Source organism: Octodon degus, unplaced genomic scaffold, assembly GCF_000260255.1.
Source record: "Octodon degus isolate 3935 unplaced genomic scaffold, OctDeg1.0 scaffold00009, whole genome shotgun sequence".
Taxonomy (NCBI): Eukaryota; Metazoa; Chordata; class Mammalia; order Rodentia; family Octodontidae; genus Octodon; species Octodon degus.
Window position 1 is genome coordinate 11,633,241 of NW_004524585.1, and position 22,677 is coordinate 11,655,917.

At 47.8% G+C, this 22,677-nt stretch overlaps 1 protein-coding gene across 1 annotated transcript in view; it reads left to right on the plus strand.

The window, feature by feature from the left end:
- Lgr6 (leucine rich repeat containing G protein-coupled receptor 6) overlaps positions 1-22,677 on the plus strand; it is a 114,038-nt gene that overhangs the window by 82,003 nt on the left and 9,358 nt on the right. Inside the window, exons 7-15 of the mRNA XM_004625354.2 lie at positions 11,791-11,859; positions 14,586-14,657; positions 14,877-14,948; positions 16,128-16,196; positions 17,377-17,448; positions 18,531-18,596; positions 19,609-19,680; positions 20,341-20,412; positions 22,036-22,161. Of these exons, the coding sequence (XP_004625411.1) occupies positions 11,791-11,859; positions 14,586-14,657; positions 14,877-14,948; positions 16,128-16,196; positions 17,377-17,448; positions 18,531-18,596; positions 19,609-19,680; positions 20,341-20,412; positions 22,036-22,161 (690 nt within the window). The remainder of the gene's footprint in view (positions 1-11,790; positions 11,860-14,585; positions 14,658-14,876; positions 14,949-16,127; positions 16,197-17,376; positions 17,449-18,530; positions 18,597-19,608; positions 19,681-20,340; positions 20,413-22,035; positions 22,162-22,677) is intronic.

Here is a 22,677-nt window from a genome sequence, read left to right on the forward strand (position 1 = left end):
CTTATCATCCTCAAATTTCCAACATCACTAGCAGCAGAATTTTTGTGAAGAAAAAGAAAAGAACACCCAAGGCCTAGCAACTCCAACTGTGCCCACTCTCACTTCACCATGAGGAGCTTGATATCTGCACCTCAGCTAGACCCAGGCTCTGGTTCAGGATGTGTCTAGAGACAAGAGCGCCACCCTTCCTTGTGCCTGGGTGATGATCTCTGGGCCTTGTTATAACCTCATTAAAAAAAATAAAGCTCAACTGGAGCCAGTGCTGGCTGGCTGGTTCTCTTTTGGAGGATAGCCTGGGGCTTTAGTGGGAACAGAAACTTCTGGTCCCAGTGCTTCCAAATCAGGACCAGCAATCAACAAGGGGTCTAGAAGGGGAGGAGAGCAGGACAGAAATTTATAGAATTCCTCCTGCTTGTACAAAACTGTATATCCTGCATCAAACCTCCTCTAGTGACAGATGCTTTGGCAATCTGTTTCTGTGGGATGTTTTTACTTCAACAGCTGTTGCAACTGGAAAATATCCTCCTGTCTCTGTGTCACTGAAGCCACAAATACCAACAGGTTTTACTCTTGACTGGCTTGGACTCTGCCCTGAAAGTATCTGGCCATCCCTCACTCCTGGGCCTGATGGTCAGTGACTTTGGCCTGGAAGAGAGCCCCAGACTATTATTCACTGAGGTCAGCCCAGGCCCAGGGCTTCCTGGGAAGGTAAGGATTTATCTTGAATTGGAGGACCTTGACTCAAATCCTGGTTCTGCCACTAGTGTGTGACACATACAAGTTACTTGGCCTCTCAAGAGCCTCGGTTTCCACAGTGTGAAGATGATAATTTATAATTGACAGGACTGTGACTAGTAAAGGTCACATTACTTGAGATAATTTTATATAGTGCCTGGGGTGTTGTAGCTGCTTAATATATGTTGGCTTTCTTTGCCCTCTCATTTAACATTGGATGGAAGGTGTCTGAACGTGGCCAGGAGGGTATTACCCAGAAGCGTCACCTCACAGCAGTTTAGGCTGTGACTCATCTCTTCTGTAGGGTGAATAGGAATTCCCATGCTTCTGTGGTTGTTTCCTGTGGCTGCTACAACAAAACACAATGAATTTAAGAAAACACCAAATTACTCAACAGCACTAGATGTCAGTAATGCAGAATCAAGGTGTTTGTGGGGTTGATGCCTTCTGCAGGGTTTGAGCCAGAATCCATGTGCTATCTGTGTTGGTGGTAGAGTGGTGAGCATAGCTCCTTCCAGAATCCATGTGCTGCCTCTCTCCTGTCTTCTGGTGGCACTGATAATCTTGGCATTCCCTGGCATGCAGCCCCATTCCTCCAGTCTTTACCTCCACCCTCATAACGCCTTTTGATCTGTGTCTCCTCTTCTTATGAGAACCTTGTTGCTGGGTTTAGGGCCAGTCTTGTTAATTTATGGGATTCCTTCTGCAAAGATGTTCCATCCAAGGAAGGTCACAGTCCCAGGCACTAGGAATTAGAATCTGGGTCCACCTTTTGGTGGGCTATAGTTTAGTGTACTACAGCTATGTGGGCTGGCTCCACAGCAGAAGTTCAGATGAACTGGGCCAATCCTCCCACTCTTTTTATTGTTACTGTTTTTGAGTCAGGGTCTCACTATGTAGCTCAGGCTGATCTCAAACTTGGGGCAATCCTCCTGCCTCAGCCTCCCAAGTGCTGAGATTACAAGCAGGTGCCACCATGCCTGGCCAATTTCTCTTTTTATCTCAAGGCAAGTGCTGACTATCCAAGAAGCAGAATTTTACTTTTGCTTCAAAGCTTGTCTCATCTCCTACTTTGCTTTTTCTGGTCACTTGTTGAGGAAGACAAAGCAGGCACTGTGTGTTCTCAAGTCACAGGTGGGAAAGCCATGGCATAGTGCAGCTGACTCCTCCAAGGTCACTCAGCTCATAAAGAGGAAGGGTAAGAATTGAGGTCTCTCTGCTCTTGGCTCAGTGTCATCCACTCAGACCACGCTGCCTCCTCAGGGTAAGCATCGAGGAACACTTTCCTCTCCCACTCTTAATCATCCTATATTTGTGGGTTTATTAGCTACAAATTTGTGGGCTTTTGTGGCTTATAGAGGAATTTATTGTTCCATATAAACCCTTTTTTTCTGGCTTCCCCCGCAGAACCACTAATGACTTTTAACAGGCAGAAAATTGAGCTGCCCAATGAGTTTGTCTTGTGTTCTGTGACCACGATGGGTTATTAATAGTTCTTCCCAGCATAACATTCCCTTTCCCATCGCCTGGTGTGGGGATAGCCAAGGTCGCACTCCTGTCACTGTTGCCCCTTCCTCCCCTACTGGCAACGGGACCAAAGCTTCCGCTCTAAACTCCCACATGCACCCCTTGCTCCCCCAGGCACCCCAGCAGCTGGTCTGGAGTGAGAAGGAAGCAAGGTTAATGGGGTGGGAGCTTGTAGAACCACAGAATTCTTGGATGTGGTGGAAGTGCAGGTCCGGCCTTTGCATAGCTGTAGAAAGGAGCCACTAGTAACAAACAACCAGTGATTGAACACTTTTTCTGTTGCTTTAGATTCACTCCTTCCCTAATTACTTACTGAGCTTCTACTTTGTGCCAGAACATTACAGGCACTCAAGAAGAAGCATTTACAAATACAAAAACATAGCCTAAATTCCTAGGGACAAACAGGGGTTGTAGACCAGAAGTCCCAAGTTCCTTTAAAATGATCATGGATGTGCTATTCCGGGTATTTGTGACATCATTGCCCCAAACCTGTATCCTCTGTGTGCCCCAGGCTCATCTCCTCTCACTGTTTTCCTTGTGATCTTATCTGGTCTCATGGCTTTTAAGATTGTACATTGCTGATGATTCCAACCCAGTCCTTGCCCTCCCAAGACCTCCGTGTCCACCAGCCAGTCCACCCACAGCCTTGGAACCAGCACGGATGCTTTTTGCTCTAACTTTGGGGCATTCCCTAGATGTGGGCTAGGGCCATTCTGATGGCTTCTCAGCTTTGCCTTGGGGCCAGGTTACCTTCTCAGAAGTCCAGTTGTTTAGAATCTTGAAGCCTGGACTTCCTTCCTTCCTTCCTTCCTTCCTTCCTTCCTTCCTTCCTTCCTTCCTTCCTTCCTTCCTTCCTTTTCTTTCTTTCTCTTCTCTTTTTTAATCTTTTGAGTCTGGATCTCATTATGCAGTTCAAGCTGGCCTTGAACTCACTATGTAGACCAGGCTGGCCTCATACTTGAGGTGATCCCCCTACCTCAGCCTCCTGAGTGCTTGCATTACGGTTGTGTGCTACCACACTTGGCTAAGGGTCCTGACTTCAGACTTGCAAGTTCAGGTCTCTAGGACAGATCTTCAAGCCACATTCTGCCATGGTCAGGAGCACCTCGGACTCCAGGTCCCCTGAATTAATAGTTCCTGGCAGTCCACAGGGATCTAATTGTACATGGAAGGCTGGGTCCTGTTCTTGATGTTGTATCTTAAGAGTGATGAATGTATCTTTGGGGCTGGGGAGATGGCTCAGTGGAATAAGCGCTTCTCTAGCAAGCACAAGGGCCTGAGTTCAATCCCCAGTTCTGGAAAAAAAAAAAAGAAAGAAAGAAAGAAAGAGTGACAAGGGTGGTGAGGAGGTAAAGTATGTGAAAAACATGAATCAGTGAACTGAGAAGATGCCTTGTGTGGAGTAGGGTCATCTTTGGAAGACAGAGGTGTCTTTTATGGTCTTCCAGCTGGCAGGGTTAAGGCCAAGGAAGGAAGCGAAGGTGGCCCTCTAACTCAGGATGAAGAAACATTACTCAGTCTGTAGAGCAGCCCAACAACAACCACTCTGGACAGCCAGCACAGACAGTGAAGCTCTACCATTCCACTATTCCAAGCAGAAACTGGATCCTCATCCTGGCAGAATGAGTTGGTGCCTGCTGTGGGGGCGGCTCGGACTGCTGCCTTTATCTCCTTCCATGTAGATCTAGGCTTCTGTGACCCAGGTGCTTCATTAGAGTAGGGCATCATGAAATCTCAATATGAGGGGCCAGCAGCTGTCATGAAAGGCAACATACCATTGCTTCAGGTCCGTGCCGAATGTTTTCTCTGGCAAGGAAGAGAGTGTAGGTGGAGGGAAGAAAGGTGTGTCTGTGTCTCTCAATAGAAATTGATGACGATTTTACTAATTGCTGCATTTATTAATGGGTGGCCTTTTATGTAGACTGTTAGAAGGTAAAACAATGCTATCAGTCATAAAGTGTTTCTTGGTTCCTGGCTTTCCAACTCATATACCCTGAGCATGCAAAGTCAGATTCAAGACAGAGGCTCCATCTGCAGTTTGGAAAGAGCAATTAAGACATGTATTAATTGTGCTTGCTTGCCTTTGTTCCAAGCCTCTGGGAGATAAAAATGGCTCAAAGTTTACAAGCTATCAGAAATTTCTGTGTTTTGTGTTTTGCACTGTGGAGCGAGGCTTGCCCACATTCCCTCACGAGCCTTATCTGCGATCTGGTAATAAACACAAATAGCCTTGAGAATAAAACTGTAGGTGGAAGCTCAATGAATGATATTTATCTTTCTTAATTGCTGTGAAAAGTAGACAGACTAACTTGAGTGCTGACTACTGTAGCGTCTGATGAATGAAGTGTTTGTTCCAGGGCACAGTGTCTAGTGAAAGGAAGAGGTAAAAAGAATTGGCATTATTTGACCATCTATTCCATGCCAGTCTTTGGACCATGTAGTAGGGTGGTCTTCTGCTCTGGGTGTTCCTATCTGTAGGTGAAGAAACAAGCTAAGAAAATCAAGGGATTTTTCAAGATGATCTTGTTGGTACACAGAGCACAAACAATCTTCTCCCAACACAGATAATGCACAAATTGATGTCTAGCCTCTAAGTTTTAACCATTTGGCTTTCACATGCTTATAACACCTAAAGAAGCTCCTCTGGAGCCATCTTCCATTTGTGCTTTCCCAATCTCCACAAAATATTCTTTTTAGCCTTGATGTTTGTAGCCTTGAATAATTCAATTTTGGGTAGTATTAAAAGTTTTAAGCCAGGAGCCAAAAGGCCTGTGTTCAAGTTCTGACTGACTCTGGAACTCACAGAAAATTACCTTTTTGTCTCTAGGCTCCAGTGCTTTTTTTTTTTTGTCAGCTGATAAGAGGGAGCTGCACAAGAAAGAGGGCTGTGAAATTTTGGCAGTTCTGTCTCTAGGCCACAGTGGGGCTCCCCAGAGATATCAGGAGCTGGCCATTTCTCACAGCCAGCTGGAAAGAGAGGACAGGGATGCAGGTCCTCGAGCAGCTTAAGGCTTGAGTGCCTTCTCAGCTGTTTTGACTGATTGCATGAGTTTGCCATCAGTTTTGATTGGATTTGGCTGGAAACAGCTAAGCAGATGAAGGGGAGGATTAGGCACGGACAGCTGCAGCTTCCAGATTGAACTCCAGGTGGAATTGAGAATGGTATCTCTTTAACTTCAGCCCTTCCCCTAGCTCCCGGGAGCAGCAGACAGAACAATGAACTCTCCTCGGGCTTCTGGCTGATTCTAGGGGCTATTAAAGATAATAGGCTATATGAGTTTTCCAGCCAAAGTTTAAGGCACCATAAACCATCCTGCAACAGAAGAATCAGATGAATCCTTGTGCCAGAGGTTTGTCCTGCGGTCACTAAGAGTCTGCATATTAAGAGTTGAATCCCAAGGATCCAAGACACTGTCCTGGAGCAGCGAGCCACAAGTTCTAAAGGGGTCCCCCATTATGAGGCCTTGTCCAGTGGCCTCAAATAATCATCTTCAGCCATGAACATTCACACATGTAACCTTATTCCTGAGTTGTATGAGATCCAAAAGTGAATCCATGTGTTCCCTGACCTCAACAACTTCCTATCTCAAGGGAGGACAGTATCCCACTCTGGATTTGAGCTACCCGGGCTTCAAGTCTTCCATTATGAGCTGCAGAACTATGGCCAAGTGATTACTTCATTGTGTGCCTCAGTTTCTCACATGCAAAGTGGAGGTTATAATAGTACCCACCACAAAGGGTTGGCAAAGGGAATTAAATGAAGTAATATATGTAAATATTGGAGAACCAGGACCTTTATTTAGTAATTACTGCTATTACCACCACCATCATCATTACCAGTCCAATGCTGGGCATGCAGAGGAAGAAAACACCAGAAAAATGCTGAGAGAGTCAGTGATTCACTCTAACTGCAGGGATGAGGTTGGACTCGTGGAGAAAGGTATATTTGAGCCTGACTTCAAAGGATGACTAGGATTTCAGCAGCTGAGGATGTGGATAAAGGACATTCCAGGCTGAGGGCGAGAGTGGTCCAAGTAAATATACAAGGGTGAGAAAATACAGGGAGAGTTGAAATGCAGATGAAGCTGAAAGATGATTAAGGACATTGGAGCCCACTGGGGAATCTGAACTTTGTTCTGTAAATCTTTGCTCTGGAATCTTTTTCAGATATTTTTTAGTGTAGGAGAGGGACAGAATCAGCTTTACATTTTTAAAGTCTATTTTGGCACATGCGTCGTAGCTCCAGACTCCAACTGTCTAGAGTTCAAGTCCTGGCTGTGACACTGACTTAGTTAAAATAGGCTGAATTGTTGGAACAAATAGACCAAAATGTATATAATGGCTCAGACATGATAGAAGTTTATTTCTGGATCATGCAACAGGCTAAGGAGGGTATTTCTTCTGGAGGACAGCCTTTCTCCATGTAATTACAAAGGAAGAACCCTTCTTGGGGTTACACTATTCCCAGAGCCTCATAATTTGGGGTATTTAGCTGGAAGAAGGGTAGAAGGACTATCAAAGAGATAGCAGGGTCTATTTTATTAACCCTGGACTAGAAATGCCCACCTTCTCAAGTGTGAATCTGGTCACACGGCCACATCTACTGCAGCAGAGCCTGGGAAATACATTCCGGCTACACTCCTGGCTATTCCTCCTGATACGAGAGTAGAGTGCCGTGCAATAGAACTTTCGGCAGTGGTGGAAATGCTCTGGATCTGTGCTTCTAATATGACCGCCGCTAGCCACATTTGACACGAAACATTTGGAGTGTGGCTAGAAAACTGAGAACTGGATTTTTAATTGTATTTACTTGTAATTAACTTGAATACCAACATATGGATGATAGGTATGATGTTGGACAGTGCAGTAACAAAAAGGGGGGTGCTGGGGATACAGCTCTGTGGCACAGTGCCTGCCTGGCAATTGCAAGGTCCTGAGTTTGATTCCTAGTATCAAAATTTATTAAAAAGAGAAAGAAAGAAAGAAAGAAAGAAAGAAAGAAAGAAAGAAAGAAAGGAGGAAGGATTTTGCAGACAGTGGTTTCTGCCCTTAGTTCTTTGTGAATGAGTGACTCATTTATTCTCTCTGTCTCACTTTCCTGAACTATAAAATGGGAATAATTGAAGTGCCTACCTACTACAGAAGCATGTGAGGAGTAAGAGAGATTGTTTAGCTGCATCACTTAGTGGCTGGCACATGGTCAGGGCTCAAACAATGTTATTCTGTGGATGGCCTGAAGTGAGGGGACCTGATAGGAGAGTTTAGAGCAGTCCAGGGCAGAGAGCCCTCCAGATTTACCTCCAAAGATTGTCCTCCCTCCAACCAAATTATCCTTGTTCTTTCCAAACACAATTCCAGAACACTCATTTCTTCTAAATCACACTGTCCCTGCTTGATACGTTCATCCCTTCCCACTGAGATCTAGCCGTGCCACCAGTGTCACAGCGCCATGAAGCCCACACAGGTGTGCATGATGGCAAGAGTTTCTGAAGTTCTGATGCTTTGCATGTCCTCCAGGACCTGCCATGCCATGCTGAGGTTGCTCAGCTTGTTGTCTTCTGCATTTGTCTAGACAGGAGTGCTTTTTACCCATCTCTCTACCTTCCACTTTACCCAGCAGAATTCACTGTGTATTTTGGGACATTTGGCAGCAAATGTCTGTTGCACTGAGCTGAATTCATTAGTGGTGAAGAGAGTTGCAAAGACATGTTCTCTGGACAATTAGAGCCAGAGATTATATCTACAGAGCACCCAATGGGGAAGGGCTTTGGCAATTGCCCAAGTCATTGAATCTATGTAGACATCCAAATGGAAAAATCCAGGCCACCTCATTGCCATGGACTTTGCAGGATTCTTTTTGACATTTGTATAATTTTTCTTCTCCACATTTCTCTATAAAAATAACCTTCTAGTTCACATGCCTTTTACCATGTATCTTTTCCTACTGTTAGTCCACTCTTGGCAAAATTCCTGACCAGAAATTTCTGACTAGAAACTGCCAAGGAGGGCTGGAACCACTCAATTTGGCTGCTTGGACATGAGTTTAGTGAATTCTACAAGGGTAAGTGATAGCAAAGTCATTCTGTGGCCTCATCCCATGGCCTTTGGGGCTAACAGTGTCACTTGGGACTATTATGTGCCATTTTGACATCAACCTCAAAATCTTAAACACTCTAGATTTTCCTAAGAATTCACTAATGCTTTTTTTTTTTTTAAAAAAATAACAAGTTTATTTAAAGCTTTGGATCCATTCATTTAACAAGTATTTGTTAAGTTCCTATTCAGTGCCACATATTATTCTGGTATGTAGAATATTAAACAGGGTAAGTTCTTGTGTTCCAGAAGATTTTATTCTGGTTGGATGGAAAGAAAATAAATGCATGTCAGGTGGCAATAAATTTTATAAAGGAAAAGAAAGCAGGGTGTCTGGTTATCCATTGCCACATCACAACTCACACCAAAACCTAGTAGCTTGAAAAACACACCTTGTTATTTCTCCTGAATCCATGCTTGTCTGGGCCTGTTGGGTGGCTCTCCTTCTGGAGACCCCCACCCAGCTCATTGAGGAGACTGCAGGCATCTGGAGGCTCAGCTAGGGTAGAGCTCCCCGCAGTGTCTGGGGCTTTGCTGCTGGCTATGGGCTATTGGCTGTTCCTCTCTGACCACATGGATTTCCCATTCAAGAGTCTAGCCTGGACTTCCTTACGTGATAATACAAGTATTCTAAGATGGCCAAGGCAGAGGATTGTGAGTCAGGATTAGATCAAACCATGCTGCTTTCACCTCATTCTATGTTTTCTTTTTTTTTTTCTTGGCAGAACCAGGGGTTGAACTCAGACCCGTGCACTTGCCAGGCAAGTGCTTATTCTACTGAGCCATCTCCCCAGTCCTCACCTCATTCTATTGATCAGTGTCATTCACATGGCCAGTCCAATCTTCAGGTAGATGCCACCTTTTGATAGGAGAAACTGCAATGGATTTATGTCCACTTTTTAACATATTTTTTTTAAAAAGATGCCTTTTATTTAGTATGTTGGGGGCTGCTGGGGTCAAGCCCAGACCCTCAGGCATACTAAGTATATACTCTTCCACTAAGCTACATCCCCAACCCTGTGATCACTGTTAATCTAGCACATGGGCAAATGAATAGCAAGTGACAGACAGGATGTGCTATTTGAAAGAGAGTGGTCAGAGAATGCTTCTCTCATGAGGTGTAATTTGGGCAAACACCCAAGGGAAACGGAGAAATAAGGCATATAAGTACCTGGGGGAAGAGTATTCTAGGCAGAAAGAATAGCAATCAGAGACTCTAAGACCAGACTAATGCAATTCTTTGCCTTTAGATATCAATCCAATATTAAGGCTTTTGAATGAAGTTACATCCATCTAACTCATGGGAAACGCAATTCTCTTTGGATAACAGTGGAGAATTCCTAAGGGAACTGAGCTAAGTTGAAAAGGGAACACCTGATTTTGAAAGACTGAGATGGGCAATGAATCATATATAAATTTATTTTATTTTATTTTTTTTGCAGTACTGGAGCTTGAACTCAGGACCTTGTACTTGCCAGGCAAGTGCTTATTTTACTGAGCTATCTCTCCAGTCCTGATATATAAAATTAAGACCAAAAAAAATCCATCTCCCATCTATGCTTCCCCCATTCACAATTCTACCCACCTGATGTTCCAGGTATCTTCTGAGGCCTTTGGTAGAAATGCAGGAACCACAGAGTTTAAATGATTCTCTGCGCCCAACTCTGGTCCCTCTGGCTTCAGTCTAAGTGCTTTGCACCCAGCTTGACCACAGGCTGGCATTCACCTGGCCTGTGCGACTGTCTCTGGGCAAATCAACGTGTTTAGCTCAGTAAAGGACAAGCTGAGCTGAGACCAGCGTAAAGGATTTTATGTTGCAATTACCAGACTCACCAGGGCAGTCTGAGGGCAATCGAGTAATTAGTGTGTGTGTGGAGGGGGCAATTATCTTGTATACTGGCTGCCAGGTGCCTGTCACTGCTGCTTTGGCCCTTGGGTTGGGTTCCTGGCTCTACCTGTGGACTATTAAGTGTAATGACCCTGTCACGCAGAAGTGCCTGTCATTATCTCTGTGTTAACATAATATTTATCCACAAAATCCTGCCAAAGCTCTCTACTTAGAGGACCTCCACCTGGTCCCCTTCCCTGGCACTGGACAACCTTACAGTTGTCAGGGTAAGGGTGGCTTTAAAAGGTTGAGAAGCTGGGCTGTGGTTCTGGGGCCCTCCTAGGAGGCTCAAGAGAGACACTGGAACTGACACAGCCCCATGGACAAAGCCTGTGACTGTCAATCTCAGCAACAGGATCTTAGAGGCATCAGGACCACCCAGGTCAGGCCCATTTCCCCATGGGGCTAAATTTCATCAGCTACTGAGTAAAGCCAAAGCCAACTTAACATTTTGAAAGTTTCTGTTTCTCTGAGGTCTGTCTTAGCCCTGGCAAGGAGGAAACCCCGCCACTGGCACAGAGCGGAACTTTAAAAAAAAAGTTCTCTGTACCTCTTATGCTCTGCTTCCCATTCCTTCTTCATTGTCTACCACAGAACTCAAAACCCCTGCTTTCCTCTGCCTGTGGGGCTTTCTTTTGTCTTAATAGCTCTGAATTTTTTTGTTTCTGATGAAAATCAAATTGGCCCATGGTCTCCCCCATTTCTTCTTCCTCTGCCCTGTCATGGCCACCAAGGGCACCTAAACCATGCCACTATGAGCCTCTTTCTAGAAAGATCTTTATGCACAAGCACAGCCTCTTCTGTAGGTTGCAGTCCTAGACTTGGAGGGCCTCAGTATGAACGTTTTAATTTTTAAAAGATGCTCAGATTGTTTCTAAAGGTTGTCAGTATTCAAATTGCCAAGAATAGTTTGTTAGAAGGCTGTTTCCCACAAACTTGCCAAATGGGATTGTTACTCGCTTTTGAAAATTACCTTTGTTGTTTTCTGATCAGATGTTATATATGTTCTTTATATTAAAAAGAGGAAAATTCAGAAAAGCATAAGAGAAAAATAAGATTGGCTGTCACGCCACTATCCAAAGATAAAAAGTGCTGTTCATATTTTTCAAAGATGACAACTAGGGCCATGGCCCAGGTAGCCAGTCACCTGTGGAACTTTCTGGGATCCCTGATGCTAGTAACAAGATGTTAAAGATTATCCCACTCTTCCTCTCCCCACCACCCCTCATGTCTCCAATGGCCTGAGACACTTTCCTCAGCTTATGGAGACTATTCTGAGGGATGTGCTTCCAGGTACCCATACTCCCAACATACAGCCCCCATTCCAAACTGTTCTGGTGCCAGAAAGACTCGGAGCCTAAGGATTTGTGGAGTAGGAATGGTGTACAAGCATTCCAAAAATGTGTTTCCAGACATTGGCAGCTGGATCCAACAGATTGGAAAACCCATCTCTCTGGCCAACCCCAGAGCCAAGTTTCCATTTCTCAGGGACCCTGACATGCCCCGTTAAGCCTCTGTACTAATGACAGCTCTGCTTTCCATTCCAGAGACTTGAATTATAACGAGCTGCAGGAGTTCCCCATGGCCATCCGGACCCTGGGAAGACTGCAGGAACTGTAAGCTGCTCTGTTGGTTTCTGCGGGTATCTTTTCCTCCTGAGGGCATGGGCTGGCCTGGGCCTCCCTCACCTCCCCACCTCCCATGGTCCTTGTAAAAGCTGTAGCTGCAGGCCCTTCTTGGTCCCCAGTACAGCTCTAAGTAGTCACAGGCCTCATTAGCTTGGCTTTGAGCACTTCCTGGAGGTGTGTCACCAGCAGAAGTGGCCCTGGGCCTCTCAGCCTGGGAAGACCTACAGCATGAGCTGCTTCTGGTAGCCTGGGCCTGGCATTACCCCTGTCTTACGGAAGCTCATAGGGTCTAAGAGGCTTAGTGTAAACTGGACTGGAGTCAGATGGAGGGGATCTGAAGGCTTATGAAAAAGTACCAAACTTTTCAGGCAGCCCAGCAGCTTCATAACTCAAACCACTACCTGAGACCTAGAGTGCCAGTCCATGCTCTTCCTCATTTTCTCCAGAAGTCTGAAGGTGTGGAAGGCAGTGCAGGAAGCAGATGCAGAGAGGCTAGGCCAGCCAGAGGAAAGGGTCTGAGTGCAAAACTATTGAAGTCCTCCAGTACTACTGAGTAACTGAGGTCTGACTTTCTTTTTCTTTGAGCTGAGATATGAAAGAAAGACAATATTCAACAATATCTGATCAATCAAGAGGATATGGAGGGGCTGGGGAGTTCATTCAGCAGTCTAAGCTCCTGCTTGGCAAGCCCAAGATCCCAAGTTTGATCCCCAGTATAGCATGCCACACAGGCCCAGGAATACTGGTACGCTGTGCTAGCCACTGAAACTGGGTATGGTGGTGCACGCCTGTAATCCCAGTGCTGGGAAGGCTGAGACAGGATGAGCTGTAGGAGTCGGAGCTGCATAGTGAGACCCTGTACCAAATAAATAAATAAATGAATAAATATTTTTTAAATTAAAAAAATAAAAATAAATTTTAAAAAGAGACTGTGGAAAGAATAAGGTATGCTAAGGATGGGGAACAAAAAGCATTAGGGAAAAGAGAGCAGACACCTAGTTAACGGGAGCAGAAACAAACATGTATAGAGTGTGTGTATCCATTCACCTACCCACCCAACATTTGTAACTATGTATGTATGTATCACCAATCCATTCATCCACCCTCCACCATTCTTCTAGCCATAATTATTTGTGTATGTATGCATATATGCATCACCTATCCATCCATCCATATATATGTATGCATATATATGTATCTACCTATTTATAAATCTACCATCTATTCATCTACCATTTACCCATCCATAAGTATATATGTATCTTTCTTTCTTTCTTTCTTTCTTTCTTTCTTTCTTTCTTTCTTTCTTTCTATCTTTTTAATGTACTTGGTTGTTGCAGGGTCTCACTATGCAGCTCAGACTCGTGGTGATCCTCCTGCTTTCAGCCTCCCCCTCGCTGGGATTACAGGCTTTTGCCACTACACCTGGACTCTGGCCAGCTCAATGTGCCCTGGGGGCGGAGCTGGCTTGGTATGTGGTGCCAGAGATAGAACTGCGGTCCCTTCACTTACCTAAGCTTGCCTAAGCAGGCATTTTAGTTCACTGAGCTATCTCACCAGCTCCTACATATGTGTTTTTCACCTATCCATCCACCCATATGTATTTATGCATGTATGCATCTATCCATACATCTATCCATACATCTATCCACCTGTCTACCCAACCATCCATTTATCCACCTATCTACCTTCAATTTTGAGAAAGCTTCTTGAGGACGACAAAGCCTCTGTCTATAAATTTCCCAATCCCTCAGCATTTGGTACAGCACAAGACAGAAGGAAATTATTTAGAAATATATAATGAATAACTAGAAGAAAGCAAGAAAGGAGAAAGAGAGGAAAGGAAGGAAAGAAAGGAGAAAGGAAGAAAGGAAAGAAGAAGGAAAAGAACAAAGGAGGGAAGGCAGATAAACAAGAAGGTAAGAAAGAAGGAAAAAAGGAAGGAAGGGAGGAAAGAAGGAAGGAACCAGCCTAGGTGGTTGGTATTCGTTGGAGGTGTCTGAGGGGGAATTTAGGAGAAACCCCGATAGTGGAAGTAATGATGGGACAGCAGGAGGAGAAAGAAGGTGAGTGGAGGTTGGGGGGACAAAAAGGTGAGCCAGCAACTTCCTGTAAAAAGAAACTGACTGAATGGGCCCTCTTTTCAAACCAACATGATACATGTTCTTCCCAAGTAATCAACTATGTTCCTGACTTCCAGAGTCCAGACACTCAGCTGAGTGCCTCGTTTCAAATGTGCCACACACCACCTACAGCCCCTAACTCTGTGCCTATCCCTCCTCCTGCTATATATGTATTTACATTTCTTCATTTCCAGGCCTTGAGGCCAAGCCAACCTTCATTTGAGGCACATCCTTACCTCAGGGTCCCCGTGGAAGCTCTCTTCTTCCTGTACCCTCCCTTTCCTACCACATACCCTTGGCTTTCTCTGTGGGGCCCTATCAGGGCTCCTGCCACATGGGACCAAGGGGCAGTCCCCTCTTGACACCTTCCCCTTGAGTTGCTTCCTGTAACGTGCATCCTGAGCCTCCAGCCTTGCTCTCTTGGCTCTTGCTTGAGAAAGAATGGGTGTGTTACTGAACAAAGAAGGAAGCTCATAGGCAGGATTTGCACCTAGGCACTCCAGGCTGGTGTCTGTCTAGTCAGCTGTTGGGAGGCCCCACAGATGTCTATGTCTCCCCAAATCCCCACCACTCCTGGCTGTTGTCTTCCAGGGGCTTCCACAACAACAACATCAAGGCTATCCCCGAGAAGGCCTTCATGGGCAACCCTCTGCTGCAGACGATGTGAGTACTGCTCATCCTGCTCTGGGTACTGAGTGTTGCAGGGAGGAGGAGGACAGAGGCCCTTAGAAAGCACCAGGGGGTGAGGTGGATGGGAGGGCCACTCATTCCCTCTGTCTCTTTCTTGGGCTTCCCCTGGGAGAGGAAGGAAGCAGTGGTCAGCCTTGGTTCCCACTCAAAGCAGAAAGAAACTGAATTAGGTGTTTGGGCTTTTTCTTCCAGACACTTTTATGATAACCCAATCCAGTCTGTGGGAAGGTCGGCCTTCCAGTACCTGCCTAAACTACACACGCTGTAAGTGTCGCCTGCGGACTGCAACAGCCTAGACTCATCCCCTTCATGCCTTGCTCTCTCCAGTTTCTGCATGCAGAGCTCTCTCCTGCAGTACACAGCCCTGCTGGGAAGCATGACCTTTGGGGAGATGACCCCCACTTTCCTCACATATATACCTAGCTCTGTGTGAATGGCCTCACTCTATATCCACAACCAGCGGTGGGAGATGGATAAAGGGGCTCTTTTCCATGGCTGAGGCATTTGATCTGACTTCTGTGGTTACCCTGCTCAAGGAAGCTGTCCCACATGTCCCTGCTGGGTTAACAGCTGATCCAGGTCCAAATGCTGGGTATTTTCAAGGCTGGCTTTCAGTGGCCCCAGAGCATAGCTCTCTGGGATTCTTACTGTGGTCTTCATCACACTTGACCTGAAGGTGTGTCTTGCTTTCCTCCTTCCCAATCTTTCAATTCCCAGCCGAGTCTCTTCTTCAGAAGCATGCATGGAGTGCTCTCAGCACTGTGGCCTCACAGTAACGTAGCTGACGACTTCTAAGCACTCGCTTTATGTTGCTTAGTGCGTTCCATCTACATCCCAACCATGGGAAGTGGCTCTTATTGGCCCGTTGAATAGATGGAACCTGAGGTGCTCAGGTACTATCCAGACATGTACCCAAGTCCCCAGTTTCTGAGGCTGGGCTCATTGCTGGATATTGCTATCTTCTCAGGGTCTTATTTGTTTGTGGTTCTGGTGCATGCAGGGTTCCATGTCTTTTCTATGATAGGGCATAGTGGGCAGGGGAAACCATCAGTCTAAAGAAGTCTTAAGGACAGTGAGGCCAAATAAAGCCACAGCAAGTGACTATTTAGGAGAGACCCTACCTTGGGTTCGAAGAAGCAAACCCAGCAGCCGAGGACTTATTTTAGATATACTACGCTGTTACCTTTTCAACACATGCTTCCCATAACCCTTTTCTTTTTGTTTTTGTTGTTCTATTGTTGCAGTTTCTTGGCTCAATCTGGGATAGGTGGGATGAGCCAACCTAAGAAATTAGCTCTTTGAAGCTTTCTGTGCACCAATCAACCAGTCAGTCTTTACCTGGGCTAGCATGGCTGCTCTGGGAGAGGCTAGGAAAAGATGACTCTTCCCTAAAAGGTAGAATCCCTTTCCTTGACTCACCTCTCTAAGCATGTCTGTTTCCAGATCCCTGAATGGTGCCACAGACATCCAGGAGTTCCCAGACCTCAAAGGTACCACCAGCCTGGAGATCCTGTGAGTGGCCTTTCTCTCCATCCACCTGCTCTGTCTCCTAGGGGCTCTTTCATCTCACATGCTGCAAAGCTGTCCCCTCCCCTGGCCTGTGTCCTGATGTGTGACCTGCTTCGGCCATGGCTATCTCCTGATGCACTGCTGCCTCAGGGCCAGGCAGGGGCTGATGGGACGGGCTTGGGGTGGGGAGGGAGGCTGGCCTCCCTCTCATTACTGTGCTTGAATATTTCAGCTCTAACTTCAGAGTCCCTAAGCCCAGGCCTTGCATGCACTGAAGTCACAGGCAGGGGGTGGGGGTTGTGAAAACTCACTTCCTTTGTCATTCTGAGGCTTTCTCCTAACAAAGCCCTTCTCAGATTCTCTGATATTATATCCTTTAGAGGGAAGGGTGGCCGTGCATAGTAGGCCCTCAATACATTTTAATGGATGAAACAATCAAGCAAACACCAGCCAGGAAGTCAGCTCCCTGCCTCACAGCTCGCAGCTCATTCATGGAATCCCTGGGACTGGAACTCTGCTCTGTGCCTCTATTGTCTTGCCTCAGTGTTGCTGGCATGTAGAAAATTTTCCATGAGAGAAATAACAGTTCCCCAAGGATGACCTTGGCCTTGGGTCTTTCCTAGGACACCCTGTGCCTGAGCCAAGCCCATTGTCCCATCTGCCCCCACAGCCCTCTCCACCCTGGGTTCTTTCTTTTCCTTCTCTTCTCCCTACCCCAAGGCACAGGGAGCAAACTCTGTACTTTGTTCCCATGATCCCACTCGAGATTTTTCTGTCTACTTCTTGCCATGGCTACCCCTCCTCCTTACAGCCCCTAGAGCACAGAAGATTTAGTCCTGGTCCCACATGCCCAGTGTTGCTGAAGACCATTGTGAGAGATGGGGTGGGGATGGGCTGGGGTGAATGGGTGGGGCTGGGCTTTGCAAGATCCGTCTGCCAAGCAGGCCCTCTCTCTCACTTCCTACCCCAGCTCCTCCAGCCCCAGGGGGCTTGGCACTTATATGCCAGCAGCTGCCTGCTCCTTTCTTCCCCACAGTCCCTTCCCTGCCCTGTCTCTCCTGTAACTTCTCGCTCTTGTCAGCCCTGTCCTCCTAGGAAAGCATCAGTCCAGAGCTGGAAATGGGTATCTGGGAATGACGGGCCCCTGGGACTGGTGCCAGCTCTGTCTCTGTTTTTCCCATAGGACCCTGACCCGCGCAGGCATCCGGCTGCTCCCACCAGGGATGTGCCAGCAGCTACCCAGGCTCCGAGTTCTGTGAGTACTCAAAAGCATTCCACAGCTGTGGCATTGTGCCACAGAAGAGGCTTCTCCTTCTATCCACTTGGTCATAACAGCTTGGACTTCTGCTGAGACCTATCCAAGACGACGGGACTGTCCTCTCTTGTTCAAGACAAAAATACTTGGTCTTTGGAGTCAGATGTGGGTTGTTTGAGGACCAGTTCGGCCCCTCGCTAGCTGTACTTATTTGGAATCACTCTTTAATGTCTCTCAACCTGTTTTCCATCTAAAAATTCAAGTAAATTTGTGAGAGTTGAAAAAAATGTGTGTAAAGACCCTGCACACAGTGGGTGCCCCATAATTGACACTGTTACTCTAATATGTACAAGAAAGTTAATTCCTTCTGGGACTGTTGAAGGAAGTATTTAAGTGACCTGTACAGTAAATCAAGGGGGATTTTTCTATTTCCCTGACTCCTGTTTAAAGCAGAGATTCCTCACGAGGATCCGTAGTCCCACAGTTCCTGATGGACAGGCTGACCCTGGGGTTTCTGGAAATGTACACCTTGCCACTGAGTGGCACTGTATCCTAGGACTGGTCCTGGGCCTTAGTGCCTCGACTGCTAAGTGAAAGAGCAGGGCCAGATGCTCTCTGAGGGCCCTGCCAACTTCATAAGTGGTGGTTTTGGGTGCTATTTACTTGGGTTGGCATTGACAGTTTGCTCAGTAATGTGTGTGTGCCCTGCTGGCTGTCTCCCTGCCCTGCAGCTCACTCCCTGTCTCTCTGCTTATCCCCACGTCCTGTCACTCCCTACTCCACTTCCCACAGGGTCCTCCAGGCTTTCCTGTGGGAACAGCAGCCCCACTTGGAAAAGATACTGAGTCAGCTCCGTCTAGGCCTAGTGAGGAATGGGGCTCAGCAGGGAGACATGGAGAGGAATCTAATTGAGGAAATCAATACCCTGGTGGGAGATGTGTCCCCAGCCATGTCCCTACAGGTCCCCATGACCTTCAGCTGCTTACCAGGAAAGCACCACCAGAGCTGCTTCCCCACCCCCACCCCCACCCCCACCCCCACACAGTTGCTGCATTCAGTCCTGGACTTCCTATCTCTTCCAGAGAGCTGTCTCACAATCAGATTGAGGGGCTGCCCAGCCTGCACAGGTGTCAGAAGCTGGAGGAAATGTGAGTCTGGGGGGGCTGGGGAGGAAGAAGGCACATCAGCCAGCACTGGGCAGGCCTGAGGGGAGGTGGGCAGCAAGTACAAAAGCACCCTGGGTTTGTTGTTTTTTTTTTTTTTTAACCTTCTTGGAGTTGGCTGAACCCAGGGTTTAGGGTTAGGGCTTGGCAGAGACCTGGACATGACCCCTATGACTCACACAGCAGATGACGGACCCACAAGCTCCATGGGACTCAATAGCAACACAGAAATGCAGCTGCAATGGGGCTGGTATAGGGTCAAGGACACATTAGGGCTCAAAGAGCTGGATGCAAGGTTTCAGAGGAGCCAAAGCTCCCTGCAGTTTGGAGCACGCTCTCTCATTGTCACACTACCCTAACACACACACGTGGATACATGTGTGTTCACATACACACAGATATACATGAGGTCCAAGTTTCTCATAAGCAAAAAAAGCTACTGTAACAACCTAAATCCTGCTCAGCCAGCTCCTGCTCTCTCAAGCTCACACAGAATGGGTAGTTGCTTCTAGGCAGAGCAGTGTTTTGGGGGCCAGGAGAGGGGCAACACCAGCGTCTGTCCTGTTTGTCTGGGTGACACTGAAAGAAGGGGTCCTCGATGTTGCTGAGGTCCAGGTCCATCTCCTGTGCAGACAGCCTGGATACTGAGCTATGCCTCTCAGCTCGACTGCTGTGCTAGGGTCTGAGGACCCATATGGAAGGGGAGTGTGGGGCGCAGCTTCACCGGGCTAGGAGCCAAGCCTGGTGGGAACACTGGAAGCTGACTCCCTTTTGGGCCACAGGGATGGTTTTGTGGCTTTGTCTCCTGACCCACTTACCCAAGGCAACCGGATCCCCCTGTGCTCCCTTTAATTCTGGTGACTTCCGTGGGCTGGGCCCTTTTTTCCCGTGCCAGGAAAAGTGGGGGGGTTCTCTTTTCTTACTCCCCATGCTGGGGGATATGGAGCAGAGCCAGAGTCTGAGCCTGCAGGCTTATCCAGCCTTTCTTGCTTCCCAGTGGCCTCCAACACAACCGCATCTGGGAAATTGGAGCGGATACCTTCAGCCAGCTGAGCTCCTTACAAGCCTTGTGAGTACCTGCAGTGCCCAAGGTGGGCCATGGAGGAGTCACTGTACACCTCTGGCATGCTTGTGCTCACAGTACACACGTCTTACGTGAGCACACGACAGGCACGTCACCTGTCTGCTCCATAGCCCTTTCTCTAGCACACACTGGAGAGGGACCTTGCCACCCAGATGGGTTCACAAGCCACTTCTCCAGCTGGTACCCTTCACAGGTGGGGGGGGGGCTCCTCTGACCTGAGACAGGAAGGCTGAGATTTTATAGATTTTTGCTGGGGGTGGAATTTGAGAGACAGGTTCAGTGATACACAAGGAGGGGCTGACTGGGGGCTCTCTGGTGTGTGGGGTACGAAAGATACCTGGGACTGGAGTGGGGAAGGAGGAAGTGGTCTTTGGGGAGATAAGCTGTTTTTCTGGGGATTCATCCATGTTGAACCAGGACTGTGATAGTTTAGCAGTCTGTACTCGGGCTGGAACCTATCACTGAGGTCCACAAGCAGGTTGGGAGTTGGGCAGCAGAAGGGACCCAAAGCTAAGGTGCCCTGAAGGCTAAGGTCACTGCTGCTGGGGGCAGTCAAGTGGTGAGTGTGTGAGGAACAGCCCAGATTGAGAGTGATGAGTCCCCCACGGTCACTATCCTCCCCTGTCACAAGCTCTCTGCCCACAGGGACCTAAGCTGGAACTCCATTCGGTCCATCCACCCAGAGGCCTTCTCCACTTTGCGTTCCCTGGTCAAGCTGTAAGTGGCTGCTGATGCTCCTTCAGGACACTGGGGAGCAACTGGGGCTATGGGCAGGAGGGGAGGGGGAAGGGAGGGCCACTCCTGAGGAGGGGTAGCCGTAAGTGTGTGACCACATATCCTGGCGAGATGGGCTCCAGCTTAATCAATCATTCTGACAGTCCGTTTGACAGACTGAGGAGGCTGATAAACACAGCTTGCCTCCCACAAGCTCTGGAATATCATCTGCTAATGTTCTGCAACATTTGGGCAGACCCAGGCCTCCCCATGACCCCTACCCTAGCCCACCCCAGTCTCTACATCCTCTCCATGCACCAGGACAGAATGTATAGGCCTGAAACTCCTTCTCAATGCAAGAGGGAGGGATGTGGAAGCCAGGTTCTCAGAGTGCTCGAGGGTCCCTTGCTTGAGCATGACTCTGAGAATGGCCATTCTGCAGGGCAGCAGGGGACCACAGGCCCTCTAAATTACATGGAATAACACAAGACATCTGCCATCCTGCTATGTGGTCATTATATCAGGGTCACAGAGCTTCTGATGGGGCTGCCATGCACTCTGATGCAGGTTGTCCACTGCATAAAAGTTCCTGCCTCAAGGGGAGCTGATAGCCTATGCTGCTCCTTGCTAGCCTGTGTGTCCTAAAGCCACATCCATCCCAAAAGGGCTTCTTTCTGATTAACACAAAGACTTCTCTGGGCTAGAATCCAACCAGAGCCCCTCACTTCACAGTGATGTTGCCAAGGCCCAGGGGTAGATGCTTGCTCTAAGCCAAGTGCCAGCACCTAGTGTTCCTGGGGGCACATGGTCCCTCCCCAGGCTGTGGCTCTCTGGGTCTGGGCCACAGCTTTGTAAAATTCTCACCTCCATCTTCCCTCTCCTGTTTGCTCTGTTCCTGCCAGATAGGTAGGGCAGATATTTTAATCCTTTGAGAGATGAGGACATTGGAACCCAGGCAGATCTATGACTCCCTTTGGTTACCCAGAGCATTGGTGACAGTGCCAGGTTTCCTGCCTCCCAGTCTAGAGCTGTTTCCACAACGCAGTGGCTGTGGCCGTGGTGTTTGCTTTGGAGCCCTGGCTTCCTCTAAGCCATCTCCCATAGAAGACCATGTACATTCTCACCTGTGGCTACAAGGCAAGCAGAGCCAGGCAAAATGAATGACCCAACCTCTGCTTGTAGCCAGCTCTGTCCTATCCTCAACTCTGGCTTCTTGAGTCATCAGAGAAGCAGAGGAGAGACAGAGAAGGAAGAGGCAAATAGCAGCTAGGTCCCATGGGTGGACAGGGGGTACTGGGCTGGGATTCAGACCTGACCACAGGAGCTGGGATGGGGGTTGTTACATTCAAATTGGGTCAGCTTAATATTAAGCTAGAACATAGTTGGCATCCAATGTCTGCTGAATGAATAAGAAGGGGATGAATGAGTTATAGATGGTGCCTCTAGCAACTTTAGAGCATCCTCTTCCCCCAGCGTGTAATGCTGTCTTCTCTCTATGCTTATCTCCTGTCCTTTGCTCATTTCCTCTTGCTTCCATCCCAGGCACACTGGCCACACCCTCAGCACAGCCCTGCCCCCTCAGCAACCCCACTGACTGCCAATAACCCTGACCATCCACTGTCCTAGGGACTTGACAGACAACCAGCTGACCACACTGCCCCTGGCAGGGCTTGGGGGCTTGATGCATCTGAAGCTCAAAGGGAATCCAGCTCTGTCTCAGGCCTTCTCCAAGGACAGTTTCCCCAAACTGAGGTGAGAGCCTGGCTGTTCCCTGCACCTGTGGAGGTTTGCCCCAGGTCAGATGAAGGGCACAGAGGGACATGGAGAAAGGCACAGGGCTTCAGCTTGAGAAGAGCCTGGTGGTTTAGAGTATGACCAGGACTACATGGGAAGGACTCACCTGACCTCCTCCCAGGATGACCATGGTCTGGCACACATACCCCACCCCTTGTCTTTTAGCATTTCCCCCACCCCAAGAACCACCTGTGAGGACAGAAGCGATGTGAAGGGCCCATAGACCTTCTCACCCTATTCCCAGTTCCAAGTAGCCAGACTATCCAGGATCACATGGGCAGCATCTGGACCCTGGGATCAGGGCAAAGCCCAGGGCACTGAAGAGTGGAAAACAAGTTGCACAGCAAGTCCCTAGTGCTAATGACATCCAGACCTCTTTCCTGCAGCAGCAACGGCAGTGCAGCCTGTGTGGCCCAAGCCCTTTAGATGCCCAAGGCATCTGCCCTCACCCTCAGAGGGCACCAAATCCACTCT